At 34.6% G+C, this 26614-nt stretch overlaps 1 protein-coding gene and 1 long non-coding RNA gene across 2 annotated transcripts; one reads left to right on the top strand and one right to left on the bottom strand.

Annotated features, from left to right (window-relative positions):
* Nucleotides 1–1027: 1027 nt before the first annotated feature.
* Nucleotides 1028–5400, bottom strand: LOC113735075 (polygalacturonase At1g48100). Its single transcript, XM_027261997.2, has 6 exons — nucleotides 4740–5400; nucleotides 4306–4473; nucleotides 4063–4107; nucleotides 3756–3963; nucleotides 3575–3656; nucleotides 1028–1773 (listed from the first exon to the last, which is right to left on the bottom strand). The coding sequence occupies exons 1-6, from the start codon at nucleotides 5214–5216 to the stop codon at nucleotides 1269–1271; spliced, it is 1485 nt and encodes a 494-aa protein (XP_027117798.1). The 5' UTR covers nucleotides 5217–5400; the 3' UTR covers nucleotides 1028–1268.
* Nucleotides 5401–23966: 18566 nt separating this feature from the next.
* LOC140004482 (uncharacterized) lies at nucleotides 23967–24854 on the top strand. Its single transcript, XR_011841742.1, has 2 exons — nucleotides 23967–24103; nucleotides 24257–24854. It is a non-coding gene; the product is annotated as an uncharacterized lncRNA (long non-coding RNA).
* Nucleotides 24855–26614: the final 1760 nt, after the last annotated feature.

The following is a 26614-nucleotide window of genomic DNA, read 5'->3' as shown; positions in this document are numbered from 1 at the left end:
CTTTAAATTATTATCAATCTAAAGTAGAACTTGACCTTTTAAAGCTCCCACAAGAACCCACAACTTGTTTATTGGCATCAATTGGTCTAGTAAAAAAAGTCTATTCCTTGATTTGAAGAAGGTAGACTTTACTAACCAGGCCAAGGCTGCTATAGTGGTGGTTCTTGAAGATGATGCATATTGCATTCTTTGTCAGTCTGCTTTGGAAACCATTAAACATCTACGTTTTACTTGTCCATGTTCTTCTGAAGGTTTGTTGGAAACAGGTTCTGGCCTGGAAGTTGATTCCTAAGAGACTTACTTCCTTGTCTATTAGAGTTCGTTTAGATTGCTATTTTCTAGAGTTTTTACAAAAAGAATATACGATAACGATTTGATGCATGTGAAATAAAAAGGTTATTGAAAAATACGTTCATAAAAATTTTTAGAAGAAAAATTACAGTCCAAATAAGGCCTTAAATTTCTGTGGTAATTTAAGCATGGTTTTCAGCAGTTGTTTGTTGGATTATGTCTAGAGGGCTTTCCTTGGCAGCTTCTGTTGATTGTTCTTGGAACGTCAGAAATGAAGGGCATTTCCAAGAAATAAGGAAGGGATTCTTTGATATCTGGTTCACATTGATCGTGCAAGTATGTAGTTAACATTGATATGTGAGTGATGGGCAATAAGAAAGGGATTCTTTGGATAATTGCACCATACAATTGATGGATTAAAGTAGGCGAATTTGAAATTGCATAGATAAGATTGATTATATGAACAAGTTTCGAGAAGGAAATAACCGTGTTAGATCTTGGGGGACTTTTTGAACTCTTTTTTTTTTTTTTTATCTATATCCATTAAAGTTCAAAAGAAAGAAAGAAAAAAGAAAAGAAAAGAAAAAGCAATCTCCCTAAGAAGGCGAACAAATATTTGGTAATTACCTACATTTAACTCTATGCTACAATTATTCATCATCTATTTTAATTTTTCATTCAAAATGAAGCTATACAGCAATAAATCAACATAAACAGATACATAGTTCTACTGCAATTCTTGAAACTCAATCTTGGCTTATATTTTATATTATGGTACTACTACTAGTACATTATAGGCACCAAAATGAACCTATGCAGACTAGATTTCATGCACTCATCGCACAATCAGGGAATATACCCCAAAGGGATGGAAGTAAAACAAGAAAGCACCAAGATTGCAGGAAATTCAGAGATGAAACCCTGACAGAATAGTTGGCTACTTGTCTACCTATACAGTATTAAGTAAACTATCCCCCCTAATTGCAGGCATATAAGTTGCTTTCTCCTACAGTTTCAGGCATTCCATCCAGTAAACAATCGATTGGAGGTATAGTTAAGGTCTCCTGAATCCCATATGCATTCCAGCAGAATGGATCATCTACCAATATACCTTCGAACGGAAGCAGCTCAACTTCAGACATTGTTATATTTGTGCAGGCCACTGTATCACTGCAGGCAAAGTGAATTGGAGGGTTTCTCACATCATAAGTGCCCTTTATGTTCCTAAACGATACGTCCGATAGGTAAACGGCTGAAGTCTGATTTCGACACGCCTTTGACAGGCAGTAGTATTGGTCTATGATTATGCAGTTTCTAACATTGTCCATCTGGATGTCCTCAAAGTATATGCCTGTTACAGATCCCGCACCTCCCTGCCATGTCTTTATCCTGACTCCGTTGTCTGAGTCCTTTATGATGGCATTCCGGACTGTTATGTTCGAAACACATGCCCGGGAATTGTGCACTCCTAGGCTCCCAATGCTGCAAAATCGATGGCGAGGTTAGTGTTACATTTCTGAAAGAAGTATACAAATTTTGTCGAGCTAGTACGGAAAGGACAAAGAAAGCTGTTCTGTTTCAGATGTACTGTGAACAGAATTTCCAAGAAAAATGTTGCTTATGATTTCTATCAGTGATCAACATTTTGGATACAATGAAACTGCGCTTGGTTATTATGTACAGAGATAAATTAGTGCACTTTTAGGCAGCAGCGGAGCTAGGACCCTAAATCAGGAGGTGCGACGTGTAACTCTCATGTTTGATGTGATAATACTGTTTGATAGATATTTTTGTCACATGTACCATTACATCTAATTTTTTGACTTTAATTTGGCAGTAAGATCATTCTACTTATTTGAGTTAGGAACATAAAAATTTAGAAAAAAGTTAAAAAAAAAAGCATTTCTTATTTGTCTAAACACACATTTTCCAACAATTTTTTTCATCTCACATACTTCACAAAAAAGGGCAAATTACAATTTACCCCCATGTGATTTAGTGTTTTATTACATAATCCTTCTATGATTTCAAAAACTATACATGGCTCCCTCATAGTTTGAATTAAAGTGTCAAAGTGACGGAATTTGCAATCCATAACAGAGTCAACTAAAATATAAAAAATACCCCTATGTAAAATTAAAAATTATTTATTAAACAAAAGGGAGTTATGTATATATATTGAAAATCATAAGGGGATTATATGGTAAAGCACTAAAGTATAGGGGGTTATATGGTAAAGCACGAAAGTATAAGGGGGTTATATGATAAAATATAAAATCATACGGGTTAAAGTGTCATGCATATTATATTTATATATTTCGGTCACTTAAGTCATTTTAGCTTTTAAACAAAGGTAATTTCGACATTTTCATAGGGTCCATTATGGATGATCATTTTTGTCACTTTGACGTTTTAATCCAAACTATGATAGCATTATATATAACTTTTAAAACTAGAGGGGGGTTATGTGAAAATTAGCTATACCACAGGCGGTAAAGTGTAATTTGCCCCCAAAAAAATGCTATAGCAAAGAAAATTTTTCAAATAATATTCAATTCAAATGGATCAATCATTATATAACTTGAAGTGGGTCCAAGAGTCTAACAAAAGATAACCATTATGATATCTTAATAGTTAAGGGGGCAATGGAGCTACTAAGTGTAATTGCACAAAATTTAGAGAAGCCAAATATAATGTAATTCAGAAACTTCTCAAATTTTCTAAGGCTATTTTGTGATTTTACCAAAGTTGAGAGGGGGCAATTGCCCACCCCCAACTATATTTGGCTCCACCACTACTTTACGCATTGATCATTTATGGAAGAACATATAACAAAATTAGGTATCTGTTCTGCTACAATTTTAGGCATTCCTTTCACTCTAGAGGGGATTGGAAATTCCAACCAATTGCATAACATCATGTCAGTGATTAGCATCCCAATCTGGCCCAGTCCCGTGAATCAATTTAGGCAATTCAGTTTCAGGTCTGCTGTCTGTTATGACAGTAAAAGAATGCAGGTTCTTGAAAAAAAATGAAATTTCATTGGACTAGGCTAAACTCTGCATCTGGCTTGGACATCTAGTATTTCCTTCCCTTCACTCCTATATAAAAATAACCACCCAACTTTTGCAATCCAGCATTAAAATAAAACGTTGTGGATTCACTATCAGACAGAGTAGATACAGGCAGGACAAGCTAAAACATGCTGAAGTCAAGCAATTCGGCTTGTCATTTATTCAATTTTAGTTGTATATAGAGTAAAAAGTTAAGGCAGGGCACACACCTGATCCCATGGCTAGGTCCACAAGTGACAGATTCTATATCGACATTTGAACAACCAGGACCAATCGATATGCAATCATCGCCTACAAAATGAGTGAATACATGAATCAGTGCAGATTCAGATTAACTGGAAGGTTATTAAACAAGAAGAAAATCCAATGATTCAAGGGCATTTGAACTACCATTTGCGATTACTGAGTTGTATATTCCAACAGATTTAGTGTTCTCGACGTGAATTCCATCCGTATTCGGGCTAAGCTTAGGGGAAGAGATCGACACTCTATCAATGATCACACCTTCACATCCATCAAACTTTACATGAAACTTTGGACTATTTTGGATTCGCAAATTTGTCACCATCAAATTGGAGCTCATAAAGAACCGTATAAGCTGCAGCAAGGCAGATTGAATTTAAGTTCAGTACCACTTCAGAATTTCACTATATTGAATGCAGCTCATTAAATTGGATGTTTGGTTGAATTTACTCACAGCTGGGCTGTCACATGGTCCAGGCAATGTTGAGCCATGAGGTCCCTGAAAATGGGCATTCCATAGCATTTATTAGCCTTTGATCAATATTGAGTAATTGGAATAGGCACTTGTATTACTTTCAGAAGTACACACCAGAAAACTAATATTAGTACTGCAAAATGAATGCAGTTAAGCTCATTTAATGGCATGAAAATGAATACAGAAAAAAGTAGGCCACTGAGGAAAACTAAAACTAAGTACCATGTGAGGTTTGCAAGGTAGCGACCACCATTTTTCACCATTGCCTTCAATTGTACCAGTTCCAGTCAGTGTCATGTCATTTAGCCGATAAAATACAAGCCATTGTTGAGGGCTGTCACCTTTTGGCCAGCAATCAGGTCCATTAGGCGCCATTAGGACCCCATCAACCTTGAAAGAAGTTTAGTAATATGTTAAGTAATACACTTTAAATTATCCTAAAATTGTATCTATCTAAACCAATCCAGTATAACAACTTACAATGTAATAACCATAAAACAACGACAATTTCGAATATAGCATTAGATAAAACAACTTAAACATTACTTGTTCCTTCCCTAGAACAAGCATTTGATAAATTCTCAGCTGTACTCCATTTCTAAAAGTTTTAGAAAGCACGAACAAAAACAGACGAGGGATAAATTTTGCTGTCTTACTTGAAAGACAAGACCAGGTTTGCAAGGCCCTGAAAAAATTGTTGAAGTGATCAAGAAAACATAGTTTTCAGGAACCAAAAGAACACTTGATTCTGCTTGACAAGCTTCCTTCCAAGCATCTCTAAATGCAGCAGTGTCATCAGTTGAACCATCACCAACTGCCCCGAAATCCATGACATTGAAAGTGCATCCTGTGGTAGAATTTCCAGGATCAGGAGACACAGGAGTGCCGGAATTTCCAGGGTCATCACTATATGGAGGATTGCTCGGGTCTGAAGAAATAGGAGGAGGATAATCAGGATTATCGGAGCCAGGGTCACCAGGACTAGGTGCATAGACAGGGGAACCAGCATTTCCATTATTGCTCTTATGCTTCTTATGACTGTGAATATGATGCCTTCCTTCCACATCGCTTGAATTCTGAAGCAGGAAAATTGCAATGATCCCTATAAACAAAATCCATTTACGAGAATCCATTTCCTGTGATGAACTAAGGAAGTGTTCTAAGTGTAACAATGCTTCAAAATTAGACCAGCATTTGAATAGTTCGACCAATGTGGAGGAATTTCTTTTTCCAACTGTGGAGAAATTAGTGTGAAAATTAAAGTGAATGAAAGAGGAAGAAATGAGGCAGACACTAGGTGGGAAAGAAGAAGCAGAAGATGTCTAATGGCAAGAATCATGTGAAGTAGGGGCTACAAATTTATACCCAAATGTACCTCACTTGGAGAATGTCTAACATGCAACGTACAGACACGTGTTGTCTTTAGGCTGATCCAAATATCACTGTCAACTATTACAAGAGTATACTCCTCTTCAATAAACATCAAACCATGGGCAGGTATGGCTTCTGTGGCAATCTTGGCAGAGGGATCTCCTTGTTTCTTAGTGCATTTCTTTCTCTAAGACCTAATTTTCATGGTTATTTTTTGTTTTCAGATGACCAAGAAACCTCTCCATGGTATGACAGAAAAAGTACCTATGCATTTACACGTAACGCCTCATATTTGAGTTGATCTAATAACTTTTTACGGATAGTTTAAATTTGTGAGTTATTATGTTAGACCAAAGTTGGGTGTTACAGGAAAATCATTATGATTTATATGCAATGTATTTTTTTCAGATTGCTTTAGGGTTCAAAATTACGAGATTGTTGATCCAAATATACAGTTCCATTACCGTAAGTCGCCAATGCAGGTATGATGGAAGGTTTTAGTGAACATAGTTCTTCATCATATTGTAATTGACTTTGCTACTTCTCTGGATGGTCTTGTGATCTGTTTTGAGGTTGTAGTGTTCTTAAAAAAGGTGCCAACATCGACAGCCACTAGTTTCAGATCAAACTAAAACTTTAAAAACAGTCTGCTTTTTGCTTGAAAGTGGATGCAGCAAAACTATAAAACTAGTCATTATATTTTTAACATTTGTTAGGTCTGTAGCCTAGCCTATAATAAATTGCATACAAATACAACCAGGCTGTTTGTTATCAGGAGTTTCCAGATTATTAAGAATGTGAACGAAAAAAAGCATTTCTTGGTTCCCTGTGGATGTTGCCTTTCCTTTGTCCCTTGCCACAAACTGGACCAAAAGAAAATCTTAAATTCCTTCAGCTCCGCTGCCAAGAAATTGTATTTTGTACTATTCACTGTCCTGGACATGGTTAACCAGCCCTTTTGACCACATTTTCACTTGAAGGACAATTTAGGTCCTCCTGACTTAGAAACAAATTTTATCTCTATTGTTTGGTCAGTGAACTAGGCAATTTCCTTAAGCTGATTTGAGCCAAACCAAAATTTTTTTTTTTTTTAAATTCTAAATTCAAGACTATGAAAGTGCTATATACGTGGCCTCAATTCATTGATTTGAAGACAAATGATGAATCAATATGAAATTCATTTATTTGGGTTATCATAGATTATTTATAGTTGGAATTTCAATCAATGTGAAGCCTAAAGTTTTTGTACTCCAATTTTAAAAAGTGAAGGGTGGGGGGGGGGGGGGCAGCCACACATGTGTGATTGTGAATGAAGATAAGCAATAAAGAGAGAATTAATTTGGAGGATGAGGAATAAGAAAAAAAAAAAAAAAAAAGAGATTCAAAAACAAAAGACAGATTGATTCTAGTGAAAGTGGTTTGATGTAAAAGGAAAGTTGGTCTCGTGACTCTTTGTTGTTTGGTAGCATCTTGTGGTCATGGAAGTCGGAATTGTGTAGTACATGCAGACAACAGATTAAGCCTTTCACGGGTGCATGTATCGATCCATGATAGTGCCCTAAAGCAATTATACAATCCTGTGAACCCAAGAGATACTAATTGCAAATAATTTCATAAAACTAACATAATCAGTCCATAATCAGATCTACGATAACTCCCTAAAATAATAATCATAGTTGTCGTGATTTGTGAACCCCCAAGATACTACATCAACAATGTCATTAGATTAACATGTATAATAATTAGTTAATAATAAACATCCCCAGAAAAAGAGGTTGATTAAAAACACAAAACTATGCATAACTTCAGTTCTCACCTAAGCCATGTTCGTAGGTATAAGTGAACCCTGAGCTAAACATGTTACTTATAAACAACTTTTTTTTTTCCAGTGTAAGCGGGAGGACTCGAATCCGAAATCTCTTGCTTACACTCCCTACCCCTGTACCACCTAACCCAACCCTTCCCAAAAACAACTTAAAAACAACTTAGTATAAGATAACCATGTTTTCAAATAACAAAATTTTTTTTTGGTTTTTTGTTTGTTTGTTTGTTTTTTTGGGGGGGGGGGGGGGGAGCAACTGTTCAAGACTGTGTCTAGTTTTGTAACACAGAAGTAGGAGTAAACCCAAAGTTGAGAAATGACATTTGCCCTGTGTATTAGTAATATAACATCCATAGAAGTTACCATATATTAGGAACTGAATATCTATCCGTTTGGGCTGTATTCTTTAAGAGTTTTTTTTTTCTTTTTGCTGAAAAATAGCTATAGTGCTTTAATAAGGTGTGACATATGTGAAATAAAGAGGTAGCAAGAGAATATTTTTTATTATTCAAAAAAAAAAGAACATTAAAAAAGCTCAAAAAGAGAATATTTTTTAATAAGGTGTGACATCTGTGAAAATATTTTTTTATCATTGAAAAAAAAAGATAATATTTTTAAAACGCTCAAAAAAGTTTCGACAAAAAATAACAATCTAAATAGGACATTAACATTTCCTCTTGCTTGGTTTAGCCATTACAAATTGAACTTGAATGTTCTTAAACTTTTTAAACTGTCTATCTAAATAGATATACTTAAGTTGGTAAACTTTTCCAAATCTGTTGGCTGACCATCAAATTGTGTATCATCACATTGTTTAATATATAAAACAGAATTCAGATCATACTTTTTTTATTTAACTATTAGTAAACAAGAACTAGGTAGTTGAACAAATTTGCATATTGGAACTTGAATTTGGTGTCAGAACAGATGAATAAGTATAGATTTGTTCATTGTCTCTATGTCATCACATCTTATAAATTTGATGAAATCTGTAGGCTGAGAGCAAGATTTTGAAGGGCTACTATCGTGAGGAGAGAACACCGTAAAATAGAGTTTCTGCCTAATATAATCCCTTTTGCTGGGCAAGATTGTACTGCTGCCACGTAAAAGAAATGGAAAGGAAAATACTACCATGACTATTATTTGTTTCAATAATATTCAACCCTTAATTGGACACTGAAAATATTATTAACGAGATATATATCTTCTCACCTTTATATCTAGTATGAAGTATGAAAATATAAAAAAAAAAAATTACAGAATTCTAAGTTAATTAAGGGTCGTTTTCATAAATGTTATGCCGTCTGTCGGCCAAAAAATGTAGTGATGTATGCAAAGGTTGTCCTAATTTGTCACGGGAAATGTAGCGGCTCGTTCTTAAGGCCCACTGATGGCAATTTTCTGTTTTTATCAGGAGTTCTTGAATTCGTTGCTCTTTTTTTTTTTTTTGAATTGAAGAAGAGGTTTCTACAGTTAAAATAGATCTTAACTCTCAACCGAGTAGTTTTCTATGGAAAAAGGCTGCTTTGATTATACTTATTTTCATATATGAGTGTATCAATTGTATCTAGGAAAGGATCGATTAGGTGGTACAGACGCAGAGAGTATAAGTGAGACGTTCCAGATTCAAAATCTCTTTTTTTTTTTTTTTTGTCTAACCCCGACAACGGGGAGGGACGCCGCCACCCCCGCTATTATTCATAGTGGAAACCGGAGTACAGAAAGAAGATCAGAGTACAGAAGATCGAGAATTAGGAGTTTCGCACCTTCCTAAGGAAAGGCAACCCCATGCTATCGAGTCTAACTCCTCCACGGGCTAGCCGCGACCAGTCATTCCAGTGCTCATAGAGCTGAACAGCTTGATGAGGGTGAGCTACCCCTGCATTAGCCAAAACCTCTACTTACATCTTACCAAAAAACAAAGAAAGTACATCAGTTTTAGTCCTAATTTGTCACGGGAAATGTAGCGGCTCGTTCTTAAGGTCCACTCATGACAATTTTCGGTTTTTGTGAGGATTGAGGAGTTCTTGAATTCGTTGCTCTTTTTTTTTTTCTTGAATTAAAGAAAAGATTTCTCCAATTAAAATAGGTCTAGACTCTCAAGTGAGTTGTTTTCTAGGGAACAAGGCTACGTTGATTATACTTATTTTTTGTCTCTGAAGATTCAGTGTCAACCTGTCTTCTTCAGGTGGTCCTTAAGAGCTGCAGTTTTCCATTTTTCTTAGTATAAGCTTTTCATTGTTCCTTCATTTTTGTTAATCCAGCCTTCTTCTTAATTCCCTTTTGGAAATTAAGTCCAAATAAGTTTTCACGAGGAGCACTTTCAACTTTTTAGGCAGCCTTTACATGACAAAAATTTACTTCATTATCAAATTAAGAGACGCTCGTGAAGTGACAAATTATTGTATTGGAATAAGCTCTAAGACAACTCACCTGTAGGTTAAAGCCACGTGCTTGCATGATTGTGGTTTTCATTATTTTATTTTATTTTATTTTCAAGAACATACAATGGACTTCATTACGTTTCAGCAAATATTTACACATGTGCCCCCCATCAAATGGAAATTCTTTTGATCATATGCATCCTTTTTTAAGAAAGACAAAACACAAAAATTTCACATTCATCATGAAAAGGCATGTATGGAGTATGCTACCAGAGAGCATCAGCACCGAAGAGACAATTTGGACACATTATCAAGGTGGCTCGGCAGACATTGATCAGATTTCTTCTCCTCTGGCTCTGATCACTTGACTATCAAATTGTACATCTGCAGAGTGCATCTTATGGTTGATGCCTGTGTTTTGAAACTCGGACCGAGTTGTGACTCGGTCGAGATTAGGGATTAATGGGATCGGCCAGAGGTTGATTCATCTAAAAATTGAATGATGTTATTGTGGTGTCATAAATGTATTTAATTTTAGAAATTAATATACTATATAAAATTTCTAAAAATGTATTAATATGTTTGATGTTTCTAAGATATATTACAAGAAAGTACAAATAAAGTAATATAATCAAGTAGCACTCTATATAATTTAATGCGTATTCAACAAGTTCAGAATTGAATTGGTGGGCTTATTTGAAAAGTAGTACTAGAATTTAGGACTGTAGTTGTAAATTACAAAATGTTTCTAGCTGTATTAACAGTTTTCTAACACTCTAGGGGACAAAATAGAATATTAAAAATTATTAGGGCGTCCAAAGCTACTATCAAATAATGAAACCTAAATCTTGTGTTTTTTTGTTGAGTAAATTTTATTTACACTAACAGTATATACACTATCACCGTTGGATTCATGACGTGTGTAAAAGTTGAATTTCAAATTCAAAATTTGCATAGTTGTCATTCATCCAATACTGATAAAGCTGTCAGTGTAGGAAAGATTAATCATTTCTTATTTCTCTTGCAACTCCAAGTCCTAAGTTTCTCTCAACCGAATCACACATGCCCCTTTCAAAGGTATGAAATCTTATCTCTCTCATTTAATGTCTTCCCCTCCTCTCTCTCTCTCTCTCTCTCTCTCTCTCTCTCTCTCCTAATTGATTTTAAGGATTTAGCTGTCATGGTGGTGTTGTGAGATGGAGGCCATGGTGACAAACGCACACCATGGATGGTGTTTGGTTATATGATAGAGGATGAGATCAAGAGACAAGGGGAAAAAAAATCAGCACAAAAGGAGGAAAGTGTCTGGGTGGTTTGCTTCTTGCGATTAACATAGTCAAAAGTGAAGCTTCGCTTGGACCAGAAAATGGTTCGTTGGAACTGTGTTTTTTTTCCCTTAGTATAAGTAGGAGTGTTCGATCTCTCTCCCGAATCATTCAACTCATCCCTCTATCATTCGATTGTCAAAGAAAAAGAAGGAAAGGGTAAAAAAAAGAAAAAAGAAAAATAAGAGTCAAAGAAGCAAAAAATGGGGAAACTTGACACCAAAGCCAATTCTGTTCTTATTTCATAGCATTTTAACATGATGTTGGAATTTATCCTGGTGTTTGTCTCATGTCCAATAGTCAAAATATTCAAATGATCATTTGTATCAGAAAGGCAGGGGCTAGGAATGTGATGGCATTTAAAGAGTGCATGTAAAATAAACTAATTCCATGATCTTTAAGTGAGTAATTTAAGACTTTTAGGGTCCGTTTGTTTCGGGTGAAAATGTTTTCCAGAAAAATATTTTCCTAATTTCCCGTGTTTGGTTGCACAAAAGTTACTGAAAACAATTTCCTATGTAAAATATTTTCACTCATCTTATGGAAAACAACTTCCCTTTCAAACTTACTGAAGTTGTTTTCCGAAATGCATGCATCCCGCCTGTAGTATGTTCCAAATTTACTGAAAACATCTTGTAGTATGTTCTTTTTTTTTTTTTTAGTGTAAACAGGAGGACTCGAACTTAAGACCTCTTCCTTACACTCCCTTCCCCATACCACCCAACCCAACCCAACCCTCCCCCTAGTATATTCAAAAAAAAAAAAAAACCTCATCCTGCTCATCCTATGCTAGTAATTAATTATGTATAATTCTTTTCTAGAGAACTTTCAGCAGTGAGAGTGCAAGATATATGTCATAATAAGCATTGCATGTGATTGATATTTGACACTAAATGGCCAGCAATTTGTTTATTGCTTAAGGAGATATTTTTTATTCATATATACATTTCTCCAAGATTTTTTAAAGTTAAACAATGAGATAAATTTTCTTATTTTACATGGGAAGAAGTATGTAGTTATAATGTGTAGAAAGTAACGATAGAGATAAAAGTAAAAATATTTCAAAAGTTAAACAAACACCAGAAAAATGAAGTAAGAAAATATTTTCAATAAGCTAACCAAACACCTGAAAATGATGAAAGGGAAATGATTTTCATGGAAAATTACTTCCACGGAAAATATTTTCCTAAGAAAAACATTTTACTTCCAACCAAACAGACCCTTAGTCCTTTTAAATTTAATAAAATGTTATTTATAAAGTTTAAGGAGACTTATGGTGTTATCATTTTTGCCATCTTTTGAAGTTCTTATTTTACTCTTACAAGCAAATATACAATGGTCAGACCTTATTTTTTTTAAAAAAAAGAGAAATTATAAATAATGTTAGTTACCATCAATATATACTAGTGGAACCAGAATTTCAACTTCGGGACTGGGCTTTGGGGCCGGGGGGGGGGTGGGATCATAGGACAATAACATGTTCATTAATTAAAAAAAATTAGAGATCTTTATAACAGACTCACAATAAAATTGTGATACTATGTATGTGTGTATATATATATATATATATATATATATATATATATATATATATATACCTCTGTGTGTGTTATAATTGAAATGTATCGAGTACCCTATTTTTTTGCTCTAGTAACTCAATCCTCAAGCGCTGCTTTATCTTTAACCCAATTTTCAGCTATCCTAAATTTATATGTACTATTCAAATTTCTTTTCCAAGACTGAATATAATTTTTTGTTTGTTAATGAAGAAATACTAAATTAAAATATTTTTTGTCAGCATAAAGATTAAAGTCAAATACATTATATTAGTTACTGTAAGATATAGCTCAAAATCTAAGATGATAGTTATTAAATATCTTAAAGAATTTTTACTCATAAATTAATTATACTAGAAAGCAAAGCATGTAATTAATAGACTCAAAAGTTATCAAGTTTGGGGCGGCAAAAACTAAATATCAACACAATAAGGTAAAATAGAAGTGCAAAATAAGAATTCTCAAACTTCTGGGGAGGCGACTACCCTCTCTGCCCGTCTTTGTTCCGCTAGTGATCCTATATAACTACCAAAAAATTGTACATCTATATATTTATATTTTTATAAACTTCTTAACAAATTAGTTTTTAAAATGTAAAACTAACTCCTATTAAATTAAAATCAACAAATAACTATAATATTATAGATTAATCTTCTATACACTGATAGTACATATACTATTACCGTTTAATGTATAATAGCTAATTTGATTTTGAATTTGAAACTAAATTTTACATGTGTGTCATTCATCTAATGATAATATTATATACATTATTAGTGTATATAAGGTTAATCCCAATTTTCTTGTATGCACATACATAAAGTGTAATTTCATCACTATTCAAACGTAAAATCTATATCTAATACTTTTATCCCTTGCGGAACTAGTGGGTGGAAGAGAGTTACTTCTTTTACTTAGTTTAGGGGTGTAAACGAATACCCTAGTATTCAAACTTGTTTGATTATTTTAATGAATTTAAAAGTTTGTTCAAGTTTGGCTTGTTTATTTGCGAACCGAGTTTGAATGAGCATTTTATCGAGTTTGAATATTATTGAACATAAAACACTGTTTAAATTTGGATTGAATAGTTGGTGAATCGAACTCGAATGAGTTCTTACCAAACCGAGTTCGATTCGAGTATTGAGTAGTTTGATTTATTTTTCAATTCAATCCTAACATAGTTATAAGATCAACAATGAAAGTTAGACATTTTGTTGCAATTGACGCTCAAAATAACAAATGTTTCGAGTAACTGCCCTTGTTACATATCTCAATTTCAGATCAATTCTTTGTTTTATTTTGCCTAGACATAATCTATGCCCTTAGCACTAGTTTGTACATAATTTGATATCAAGCTACAATATTTACCAATTTTAGTGGTTTTATGCCAAAGATGACTTGATTTATTGACTAAAATTGAGACCCAAAACTTTGAGGTTTCAAGGGGAGGGATGGCTTGATGGTTCTTAACAAATTAGTTTTTAAAATGTAAAACTAACTCCTATTAATTAAAATTTACAAATAATTATAATTTTATAGATTAATCGTCTATACACTAATAGTGCATTCACTATTATCGTTGGATGTATGATAACTAATCTGATTTTGAATTTGAAACTAAATTTTACATGTGTGTCATTCATCTAATGGTGATATTATATACATTATCAGTGCATATAAAGTTAATCCCAATTTTATTGTATGCACATACATAAAATGTAACTTCATCACTATTCATATGTAAAATCTATATCTAGTACTTCTATCTCTTGCAGAGCTAGTGGGCGGAAGAGAGGTACTCCCTTAACTTAGTTTAGGGGTATAAACAAACACCCTAGTGTTCAAACTTGTTTTGATTATCTTAATGAGTTTGAAAATTTGTTCAAACTTGACTTGTTTATATGTGAACTGAATTTGAATGAGCATTTTATCGAATTTAAATGTCATCGAACGTAGAACGCTGTTCAAATTTGGGATGAATAGTTGGTGAATCAAATTCCAATGAACTCTTACCAAGCTAAATTCGATTTGAGTATCGAGTAGTTTGGTTCATTTTTCAATTCTAATTTATTTATAAGATCAACAATGAGAGTTAGACATTTTGTTGCAATTGATGCTCAAAATAATAAATGTTTCGAGTAACTGCTTTTGTTACATATCTTAGTTTCATCTCAATTCTTTGTTTTATTTTGCCTAGACATAATCTATGCCCTTAGCACTAGTTTGTACATAATTTGAGATCAAGCTACCATCCCTTACTAAAAAAAAAAAGAAAGAAAGAAAAGATTTGACTAACAGGTGCCAAATGGGTACCCCTTAAGAAGGGCTTCAGGTGTGCTTTCATATAATAAATTGGGTATAATTTAAATGTATTAACGATTACCTACTAGACATCTATTAGAAAATTTTGAATTATTATTATTTTTTGTTTAAGCTTTTTTTTTTTTAACCTGTCATCTCACCTCAATTCTTTCCCAATTTCCACCCACCACTACCCAGGTCCAAGATTTAAATCCTGGAACTAGCAGTAAAATCCAATGGGCCTTGGTCGCTGATGGTGAGTTTCTCATTTCCTTCTCCATATTTCAGGCCCAACATTTGCTAAACCAAAATCATATATATGAACAAACCAGTACCCACCATTATTATTTGCCAAATCCTTTCCAAAATTGTTTTTCAGTAAATATAATCTTTTACCTTGCATGTTCATAGCTAAAAATTTCCTTAACAAAATGACTGAATTGTTTTCTAAATATTGATCAATTACTCAAAATAACTTCTTGGTGTCAAATATGATTTCAGTACGGAAAATATTTCATCTACAAGAATACATGGATTGCGAGAGAAAATCATGTTGTCCCAATTACCCAAACAAATGTATTCTTTAAAAATGCATTTGTTTTAATGCTGGTTTGATGATTTTTTCCCTCAACTTATTGAAAATTGTACATACTACGCTGACACATGTCAAACATAGGGAATAAAGTGATTAAACTATAAACTTTGTGAAGCAGATATTTTATGGCACAGTCAATGCATCGGATACACAGGGAGATGAATGGGTTGGGTTGTATAGGAGGATAAAGTAGAAGTAAGAGATTTTGGGTTCGAAATCTACCATTTACATTTAAAAAAAATGAAAATCATTGTGAAACAAGAATTAGGTGCTGCTGCTGTTGTTCCTCTTTCAAAATATAATGCACACTTGCCTATACGATTATGTTCATCCATGAGTTGGTGTATACGAAAAAACTTTACAAGTACGTGTAACAAGTTATTGAAGTATACACAAAATTATGCATACGAAAACTTTAGACTGTACCTGCACCAAGTCCCTGATATACAAATATGCTCCTGCCTTAACATATTGACTAGTGCAATGATTTTAATGAGTTTGCAACTAGAACGTCTTCTTTCCCAAATTGGAAGTTTCAACTAGTAAAGTCCAGACCCAAATCTCATGGCCTAGACGATCAACAACATTATTGCCTCAATTGTTTACCTGTTTTTTAAGTGTTACCTCAAGATCCTCCAGTCATTAGACACTAGGATCTAGATAATTGTCTCCACCCTTAACATACTAAGCAGTGCATTGATTTTCATGAGTTTGTAGCTTGTTCCTAAAACGGGAACCTTTAATGATATGCCGGGAACCAAATCTCATGGCCTCATTGTTTAGCACTTTTATGGGCGTTAATCTCCCCCGAGATCCACAACTCAGTGGACAATGGGCAGCGATGGCGTGCTGAGTTACTTATCCTTATCCTCCTATTTGTATATCTATTTATTCTGCACTGTTGGTGGATAATAAATTGTAGACCAGTTCTAATTTCTTGACCAAAATGAGGAAAACTTCATTCTTCCTAAGGCTATGTTTACAAATGGATCCCGGGCCTCTTCAATTGTCAGTCATTAGTAGACGAAATAATATAGTATACGCTAACACAAATAAATATAGACGATAAGACAGTAACGTGTGAAAATACAAGAAATAGTAGTTACCAACCAACCTGATCTGCGTACATCTACATATAACATGTAATCCACCATAGCCACCTTCCCTATTGTCCCAATTGCCATATGGCTTTGCATTATGGCATTTCTCCTTTTTCCCTCTGCTTTCTTCTCCTATTACTGCTTATCAGCACTCCATCCATAGCCAAAACATCTTTCCGGCCCAAACATGGTTCGCCGTTACGGGTCGCGGTTGTGGTTGTTTCACCCGTTGCAGCATATCGGTTATATTTCTAATGATACACATACTATAGCACATAAAATTTCCAAAACTTTTGGAAAAAATTACTAAAAATAGAAAATATCCTAAAGGGCATAATTTGAAAAAAATATCCAAGTCGACTCCAGTCGATTTGAATAGTTTGGTCGATTCCATATATTACGGATTTGAATTGGTTAATATCAGTCGCGTCAGAGCGAGTCTCCACGGATATAAAGTTATCCACGATTCGGGGATCGATATCATATTAATCCCCTCCGTTCCGATATTGACTTGACTGAGATGACTAACGATAGCACTTATCCTCCCCGTGACCAAAGACTCCTCCGCACTTCAGTACACCACCCTTATTCACCAAAGGACACCCCTAGTCCTCGTAAAACTAACTGCTGATCTAGGTGGAGAATCGGTATGGGTGGGTTGTGATTTGTGAAGAAGGCTACAAAAACTCATCTTATAAGAGTGTGAACTGCCACTCAGCCCATAGTATTCTGGTTAGATCTATTGCTTGTGGAGATAGCTGCTTTGTGAGTGGTCCTTCATAGTACTGCACATTTCCGGTTAATTTGGTCAACGGAACTTCCTACAGCGGTGGTGAGGCTGCTGAAGATGTTCTCTCAAGTCAATCCACCACAGGGCAATCTGTTTCGGTTCCACCCTTTGTCTTCACTTGTGTGCCTACATGGTTTCTTGGGAATAATCTATGTTGGTACTAGACCAAATTAACCATATAAGTAATAGTAATTTCTCTGGTAAAATTTAACAAAGAAATTAACAAAATCTCATACCTCAATATTGCATTAAATAAATGCAAATAATTGGTACCATCAAAAGTTATTTTGGCATGGGTTGATGCGCGAACTAAATCTTAAAATTATTGGATGAACAGCTTCTGATCTTCAATCCGACTACCTTGAATTGACAGCTACTAAAAAGTTCGGTAGGGTTGAGGCGCGTAGAACGCTCTCTTTAAGACGATACGCGCCCCTACGGTATTTTTTAAACTGATGCAGAAGGTCTAGCACGCCGTCTCCAGGATACAACAGCCCAACTCTATAGTTGTTGCTTCCCTTTGATCTGCACAACCAAGAGAAGCAGAAGCTTCCCAATATCTTACTTTGCCCAAAGAAAATAGAATGAGGGAGAAAGAAATGAGTGTGAGAAAAATAGTATCTAGAATGATATTTTGTTGAGAGAGGTGTGTGTCAAATTCTTTGGAGAATTTCACTATTTATAGGCTACAAAACCTTAAGAAAAGGAAATCCAATGTGTAACGGTTTTTTCATATTAAATTGTAGTTAATTGGTAGAATTTGTAACCTAATAATTGGTAGAATTTGTAACCTAAAAATTAATTCACATTTGAATGGCTTATAATGACTCAATAATTTCTCATTTGAACAAATAATTCATTTGTAACTCTAATTCAAATAATTGTACAATAACTCCATTCAAAATGCATTGTAACTCCCACAATTATAATTCCCATAACTCCCAAATAAATTATTATAACTCCTTGTAAAGATTTGGTCAAGGAAAAAGTTAAGATTTTATTAAAATACACCAACAATCTAGCTAGAGGAGTTGAAGGAATGGCAGGGTTGGGAAGAAGCTTAGTTTCTCTTCCAAAGCAATTAACTCAGACTTCTAGTTTCCAAAGGAAATTTGCTATTTGTTTAAGCTCTTCGGTCAAAGCCAGTGGCTTCATAGTTTTCGGTGATTTGCCCAATAATCTTATGCTTTCCCATACCATTGATATCTCCAAGTCTTTGATTTACGTACGCCCCATTGCTCTCGAATCCAATTCGTACGCGATATGGTGGACAGAGAGTTTTCTCTGACTACTTAATTGGGGTGAAATCTATCAGAGTCAGTGGTAAAGCAGTGCCATTGAATGCAACATTTCTGTCCTTCGACAATGATGGCAATGGAGGAACTAAAAGCAGCACAGTTGATCCTTATACTGTCTGAGAGACTTCCATTCCATTTACATGGCTGTGAAAGCAGCTTTCATTAGAGAACTTCCCCCTAGTGTCACTGGAGTGACCCCAGTGGCACCTTTTGAGGCATGCTTCAGAGGCATTCCTAGCTTGAAAGTCGGTCCACAGGTACCTCCAATTGATCTTGTGCTCCATAAGAAAAGTGTGCAGTGGAGGATTTCTGGTGCAAACTTGATGGTTTTGGATGTCATGCGTCTTGGTTTCGTGGATTATGCTCGTTCTGCTTCTTTGCCGAAGACCTCAATTGTCATTGGCGCGCATCCGATTGAGGACAACTTACTACAGTTTGATCTCCCAAGATCAAAGGGTAGCCTTTAGCTCTTCACTTTTGTTCCACAAAGCAACATACTACATCTCATGTTTGATATACTCGAGTCTATGAACTTTCTGCCATGGATAGAGTTCCTCCTTCAATTGGAAATCAAGGAAGTGGGAAAAAAAAATCAAGGAAGTGGAGCTCCAGGAAAGTTTAGATTAGTTAGAATTCACGGGTCTACGAAGGATGGGGTAGGGTTAGGAGCGTTTTCAATATGATTTCTTCATTGATTTGTACTTGTTCCTGATAAATGCTTTTCTCAGTTCTGAATATATAATAAAGCCATCAAAATAATAACTAATTTAAGAATCAGACTCCAGTATTTTTTTTTTACACCAGTATATTTCCTAGTCTCATTTCCCAAAATCAGAAATCCCCTTCCCCCTTCCCCACCCACCCCCGAGAGCAGATCCTCTGTCCAATATTTTGTGTCCAATTTTCTGTCCAATGTGAGACTACGTAGTTTTATTTATTATATCTGTTGATGTGGCAATTAAAAATAAGTGGCTGTTTGGCTGCCTTATACTTCTTTTTATTTTTTGGATTTCCTTTGTTTACACAACTTTATTACAATTCCCATTTTTTTTAAATATTCTTTTGTATTTGAAATCCTTGATACTTTGTTTTAAAAAAGATGAGAATCGTAACAAAGTTGTGTAAACAAAGGAAATCCAAAAAAGAAGAAAGAAAAAGAAGTATAAGGCAGCCAAACAGCCACCTATTTTTAGTTGCCACATCAGCAGATATAATAAATGAAACTACGTAGTTTCATATTGGACAGGAAATTGGACGCAAAAAATTGGACAGAGGATCTGCTCTCCCCCCCCCCCCCCCCCTCTTCCCCTCAAGTTTCAGAACTTGTTGCATGCATGCACAACTGTGAAGCTTTTAATGTTGCACCAACTTACATGGTTTATAGAGTAATTAAGAAAGCTTACGAGTGGAAAATTTGCCGTGGGAAAGGAGGCTAATCCAATCATCATCATTAGCTAGACTGAAAGGTACCTAATTTAGGAGCTTCTAAGTCCTGACCCTTTTCCTAGAAGTGGCTGCTAAATGCGGTTTTGATAGACCAGTACACCCTAATCCGATTTACGCATCTCCAGCGTACTTGGGAAGTCTCGCTCAAATTGGCCATTTCTAATTTAGAACCTTTTTTTTTTTTTTTTTAATAATTTGTGTTGGGGGCAGGGGGGCTGGGATGGGGGTAAGCAGTTATTTGGAGACTTTGTCACATGGCTATTGAATCTTTTTTTAACAAGATTCATTTATTCGTCATATTCTCATAGTTAATAATTAATCTCGTTTATCTTTCTATACCACCTTTTCATTAGTTTCATTTATTTTTACTAATTTCTTAGTTTCATTTAATTGTCATACTCATGGTTTCTTTATATTCATATTAGGCATGATTTCATGCTCCTCCCTTAGGTTTGTGATAATTTCATTTGTCTCCTTTAAAGTTTTGAATATTACACGTAACTCTTCTATTTTAAATATCAATATAACAAAGTCAGTCCACTTATCCAAGAAATCACATAAGATGCAGAAAACATTTCCTTTCCCAAAGTATAAATCCTTTGCGTACTGATCATAAAATCAATTGCACTCATAGAAAGGACTTGAAAAATGCAGTACAAAAGAGTGGAAAAGAAGCTAGTGTCCATTTTGAACAGGTTGCACGGACAATTTTACTCTTAAATTGCTTCAGGACGAAAAACTCATTAAAGTGTTTGGGATTAAGGATGGCCACGGAGAAAATGCATGTGCTTATACCAATGGAGGCTGTTTTCGGGACAAGTGTTGCCCTGGTTGTGAGTGTTTGAGGTTTCTGTTTCGTTGTGTTGGCACCTGTTGAACGCAGATCCAATGCAACTGCTGGATTTCTTGGCCAGCAAACTCTTCCTGCTGCGAAGCTTATTGTCAATCTTTTTGCTGTTATTTCTTTGAAAATAATAAGCACTAAGCAGAACATTTTGGGTATCTGTGGGCTTTTCGAATGCTGCCATTAGTGGTGGAGATTATTGTGTGAGTTTGTTTTGTGTGTTCAGCAAAAAAAAAAAAAAAAAAAAGTTAATACAAATGATGGTAATATGCAGTACCAATCTGCTTGTAATGACAATCGAAATGATGCTGCATTCGTTGTATTTATTATATAAATCTCTTATTGTGGATACAACCCTTCTTCTCTAGATTTTTTCATTGTTAGCTACAGATTGTTTCATTTTCTAGGAGAGGGCTCTTATAATTTTCTCCGCTGTTAAGTTCAGCATTTGAATCGTGCATCTAGCAGTTGAGTGTGAGAGGGATGCGGGGAAGGGGAAGGGGAGGGTAAAAAGAAAAACTTTAAGACAAAATTGTCTTTTTCTTTTTTGTATTGTTTTCTAAAATTTTTAAGCAATTTCATTATTAACAACCCACCTCCCCCCCCCTCCCCAAGAAAAAAAGAGGTCATTGCCCTAACATTTAGGCGTGCTCATACGCGTGCACATATACATAGGTTTATATAGAATGAGCTTTTTGTGGGCACAACAATTTTTAACATGAAATGATATTTTCTTATCATAAATTAAACAAAGACATTAAGATGAAAGCCGTTGATTGTATTCTGAGTTATGAACAAAAGTTTTTGCTTGCAAAATGTTCAACTAACGTTTTTGGTAAATATACAACTTTAGATCATATCTATACATCTAATAAAATAGTTCAATGTGTGCTCGTATAAACGTGAATATTCTGTTTTGAACCCCCTGTTAGTGTATTTTAATAAAATTCAAATTTATTTGATCAAAATTTACAAGGACTTGTAATGCAATTTAATTTGAGAGTTATGGAGGTTACAAATCTTAATGTTAGGAGCTATAATATATATATATATATATATATATATATATATATATTTTAAATAGAGTTGTAATACACTTAAAAGTAGATGTTGTGAATAGGAGTTATATTTCATTTGGTCAAATGAGTTACATTTCTTATAATTTCAAATGGAAGAAGCATTGAATCATCCTTTGTGTGTGGATGCTATCGAATTGAGTCGAGTCGAGTCCAAATATCATTATACTTGAGCTCGACTCAACATACAGGAAGGATTCTCAAGTTTGAGTGAGTAGTATTACTGGAGCCTGATGTATTTCTCACAGAACTCGAACTCGACTCGCATGGGGCTCGAGCGAATCGAGTTAACGCGTGCCTTATTGAGCTCGAGCTAGGAAGGTTTGGGATTTCATTTTGCTTGACAATTTTTGAGCAAAAAAACATTATCACCCTTCAAAAAATTTCATATGATTTGAAACAATTCGTAAATTCAACTACTCTTATAGGCATAAGGGTAATTTCTTAATAATAATATATTAAAGAATTAAAATTAAAAAACTCGATAAGGTGCGACGAGCCTTTGAGCCCTATTACGGTCAAATTGACCTATGTCCAGGGATGGAGAAGACGTAGAATTTCACGTGAAAAAGAGATTACAGAAGTCCCCAAAACACCTAATACTAAAGTACAAGAGAGTCTAAAATATTTTTACTACAAAAATGCTTAATGACCCAATGAGTCCACTAAAACTCTCTTATTTTTGTGCACTTAAGGAAAAGACTTCCTTGTACAAAAACCAATGTGGGAGAAAGCCACACATATCACTATCTTATCCATTGAGCATTCTTTTTGATGAATATATATCAAGTTGTGGTGCATTATTCTATGTGTTTTAAGGGAATATTTCAAGGTTAAGGAAGGAATTTTGTGTAAATTAGGTGGATACTATATATAAGGGTAAAGTTGAATGATTTTAGAATTTGATGTAATTTGCACAATGTCGTGGTTGCAATTGCTCAAGTTTCAACTCTAAGTAACCTATTAGAATTGGTAAAATTTTGCTTTTGTACAATTTAATAGTTTGTTGTTTATCATTGCCAAGTTTCCTTCTTTCAAGTATTGTCTACCCATGTGAATTGACATGCAGAGTTGCCAAACTTTCTTCTTTCAAGATTGATAGCCACTTACTTGATGAGCAGAATTGGTCGAAATTGATATGATCACAATGGCCAAGTATCGATATGGCTGATGTCGATTTGCATGACAATGTCGATATGCCGGCTACTCATGACAATGTCGATTTTGCGACGAAATTGATCTACTCATAACTAAAGGTGGAAAGACTCCTAGATGCTTTTGATGGTCTTTAGGAAGTTGCTACTGATATATCTTCTGAAGAAGGTGATATAGAAGTTGATGATATAAACCTCTCTCATTAGTAATTGTTCTTCTCCTGATAATATATTCCTGAGGTTAGTACTTTTACTTCACCTTTGTCTACTACTAATTTCAATACAACTATTTGATATGTACTGTCTAATAGATCTAATTGTGGCAAAGTCACAAAACGCTATTCTCCTGAAACTCGTGTAAAACAGTTTATTTTTCAAATAGTTTAATATACTGTGAATATTTATAAAATCTCAAAACTGCTTTATCACACCTTATTTTTTTCGTGTAAGCGAGAAAATTCGAACCCAAAACCTCTCACTTACATTCCCTCCCCCCGTACCACCCAACCCATCCCTCCCCCCTTTATCACACCTTACTTATTCTGCAACTTTATCTAACAGTTTGAAAAATTCCAAGCTCAAAGAACTTTATCACACTTCAAATTTTAAAGGAAACTATTTAACAATCAGGGCAACCTGATGCACTGCGTCTGGCCCAACACTATTTGTAACTAAAACACTAGATAAATAGTACTAATTGGCTGCTTAGTTTTGTCAGGTTATGTGACCATATAATTAAATTCATTAGAGATGACAAAACTATTCAGGAACAAATTTATCCAGAAATCTTATCCGGAACGTGTTTCTTGTGATCATGCCAGTGAAATTATTGCCATCTACCCTTTCATTGAGCACTATATATATACACTTCTACATGCAAAAGTTTATGCACTCAAAATCTCACAGCAAATGGCTTTTAACCAGTCTTTCTTCCTTGTTCTTGTGCTCCTTGCATCTAGTTAGTCTCTCACACTTATTTTCTTAACCATCAGTATAAATGAGTTATTACTAGATAGCCTTTATAGAGTATTAATACTACTAGTAGAACTGAATTACCATCCATTACTAGCTAATTAACTACTAAGATTTTTTTGCTTTCTTGCTTTTGTAGGTGTGGTGTTGGGGAAAGCTGAAGCTGGGGAAGCTATAGGAACCACCAATGCTGTCAAAACTACTGCATCAAGAAAACTGCTGCCCATTGGAGCACAGCTTATAGAAATTCTTGGAGTTGAAGTTGATGATGGTCTGGGACAGAGCTGTAAACATACCGGGGAATCCTGCTTGTTAACGAACTGTTGTTCTGGCTGTGTCTGTATGTTTCCTGAGTACAGGTGTTACAATAGCTGCTGAATTATGCTAAAGCTCTAAGCATTTAAGGGAACAATTAGCAAATTGTTCTCGCAGCTGTAACATAAATAAATGGAAGTGTGGTTCTACTGTAGTATGTTGTCTCCTGCTATTGAAAAAATTATATGGTAAATGTTAACGGGCTGTTGTGCTAGCTGTGTCTGTTTGTGGCCTGAGTACAAGTGTTCTCGTAGCTGCTGAATCATGCTAAAGCTCCAAGCATTTAAGGGAACAATTATCAAATTGTTCTTGCTGTAACATGAATAAATGGAAGCGTGGTTCTAGTGTAGTATGTTATCTCCTGCTATTGAATAAATTGTGGTAATTATGGATTTTCAGTTGGAAATCCATTGCTGTTTGGACTTTTCATGGTAATGGATTTTTGAGTTAAAACTCCTTGCAGTTTGGAATTCCTTTCGGATGTCACGTATTTTGTCTAATAAAATTAATTTTGCTGGATATAATTACCAGGATGGAGAAAATAACTTCTTATCATATTTTGGCACGTTCAATAAGCATGTTTAGGGGTGATGCTAAACCAAGTAGCTCGACTCCAACTTGCGAGCTACTTGGTCAAATGTTCAAATCGAGCTCGCATTGATCGAGTTAGACCTTGAGTTCGAGCTACTCATTTGACCTCGCGAGTCAAACTCAAGTTCCAAATTCTTTTACCTAAAGGCTTAAAATACCCAATTGACGTTTTTATAATATATTTTTTAATTCCTTATATTTATTATTGTGAAATGTCAATTACATCATTTATTTAAAATTGTACATAAAATATTAATTTTTATTAGGTGAGATCAATTAGAGTCGAATAGGTTCGATTAAGTTCGATTAGACTCAAATAGACTTGATTGAATTTGATTAGATTCGATTAGAAATAATTGAACTCAATCTCTATTAAGGTAAACTGAAGTGGTGCACGCATGCATAGCCAAAACACACTGGACGAGATGAAGAAAATCTACACGAATTAAACCAACAGTTTAATTTTTGGTGATTTGACAAGCAACCTCGAATATTGAGTTGAGGAATTTACATTGAGGGCAGATTCTAAAGAAGAAAGAATGAAATCCTTCTAAAATTTTGCAAAGCTCGAACATTACCCGTAATGTATCCTGTCAAGGACAATTTTCAACTTAATTACCGGATCATGTACCACTTGATTTAAAATGGTCATTGCAGAAATGTAATATACTTCCAGAATTTCTTGAAAATCGTGACGTTTGAGTAGCAAAAAAAAAAAATTTTTTTTTGGTTGAAATATGACATTGTATGGTAATTCATTTTTCAAAAATACATTAGTACGAATTATTGACCTGGTAAAGAATAAGTAATCCTCCTGGCTAAGGTTTACAATAATAAAGGGCTCCAAAAAATGCAGTGAAGTCTTGAGTCTGATGAAGGTCATATGACTCAGTATTGACCCCACGGAACCTAGCCCAATAATATAAAAGGGAATCGGACTTGTTTGCCATTTTTTGTCCCAATTATTCTTCCTCCTACGACAAATAAAAGCCGAGATGCTGCAGATTTTAAGTGTCTTAATTCTATGATACGGTTTGAGTGTCGTGTATGAAGATCATTGACAATATAAAATTGAGTGCAGATTTCTTTTTTCCAATTCAGATTGAGACTGGATTTGTGAAATTCACGTTGCCAATCAATAGTTAGATATAATTAGTTTGACTTTTATGATACCGAAAGCTGATCTATTGTGCGTCCCCCTGTGAGTGTGTGTGTGTTTTTTTTTGCTTTTTGATAAGGGATTTTTTCTTTCCTTTTTTTTTTTGAGTGATCTGGTAACAAATCATTATGGTAGCATAGATTTATTTCAATGTAGAAAAAAAAAAATATCTTAGACATGGAAGTCGACTTGTGAATGTGGTTGCGCACCTACTTTAAACTGGTCCTAATGTTTCGGTCAAAACAAATCTAGTTGCCAAAGTTCGTGAATTTAGGTAAATTTAGGACAATTAGTAAAAATGAAACAATGATTAACAGTCAATATCAAATTGTCGTTAGTTATTAACTTTGACTTTACTCTTGTGTTCCCTAATGTTTTGATTTTGAATAATTATTTTTTTAATTTTTAAATAGTGATATTAAGAATTTTAGA

The sequence above is a fragment of the Coffea arabica genome, chromosome 3c (genome assembly GCF_036785885.1).
Source record: "Coffea arabica cultivar ET-39 chromosome 3c, Coffea Arabica ET-39 HiFi, whole genome shotgun sequence".
Classification (NCBI taxonomy): Eukaryota; Viridiplantae; Streptophyta; class Magnoliopsida; order Gentianales; family Rubiaceae; genus Coffea; species Coffea arabica.
The sequence above is the reverse complement of the archived record's forward strand: the minus strand, read 5'-3'. Positions and strand labels throughout refer to the sequence as shown.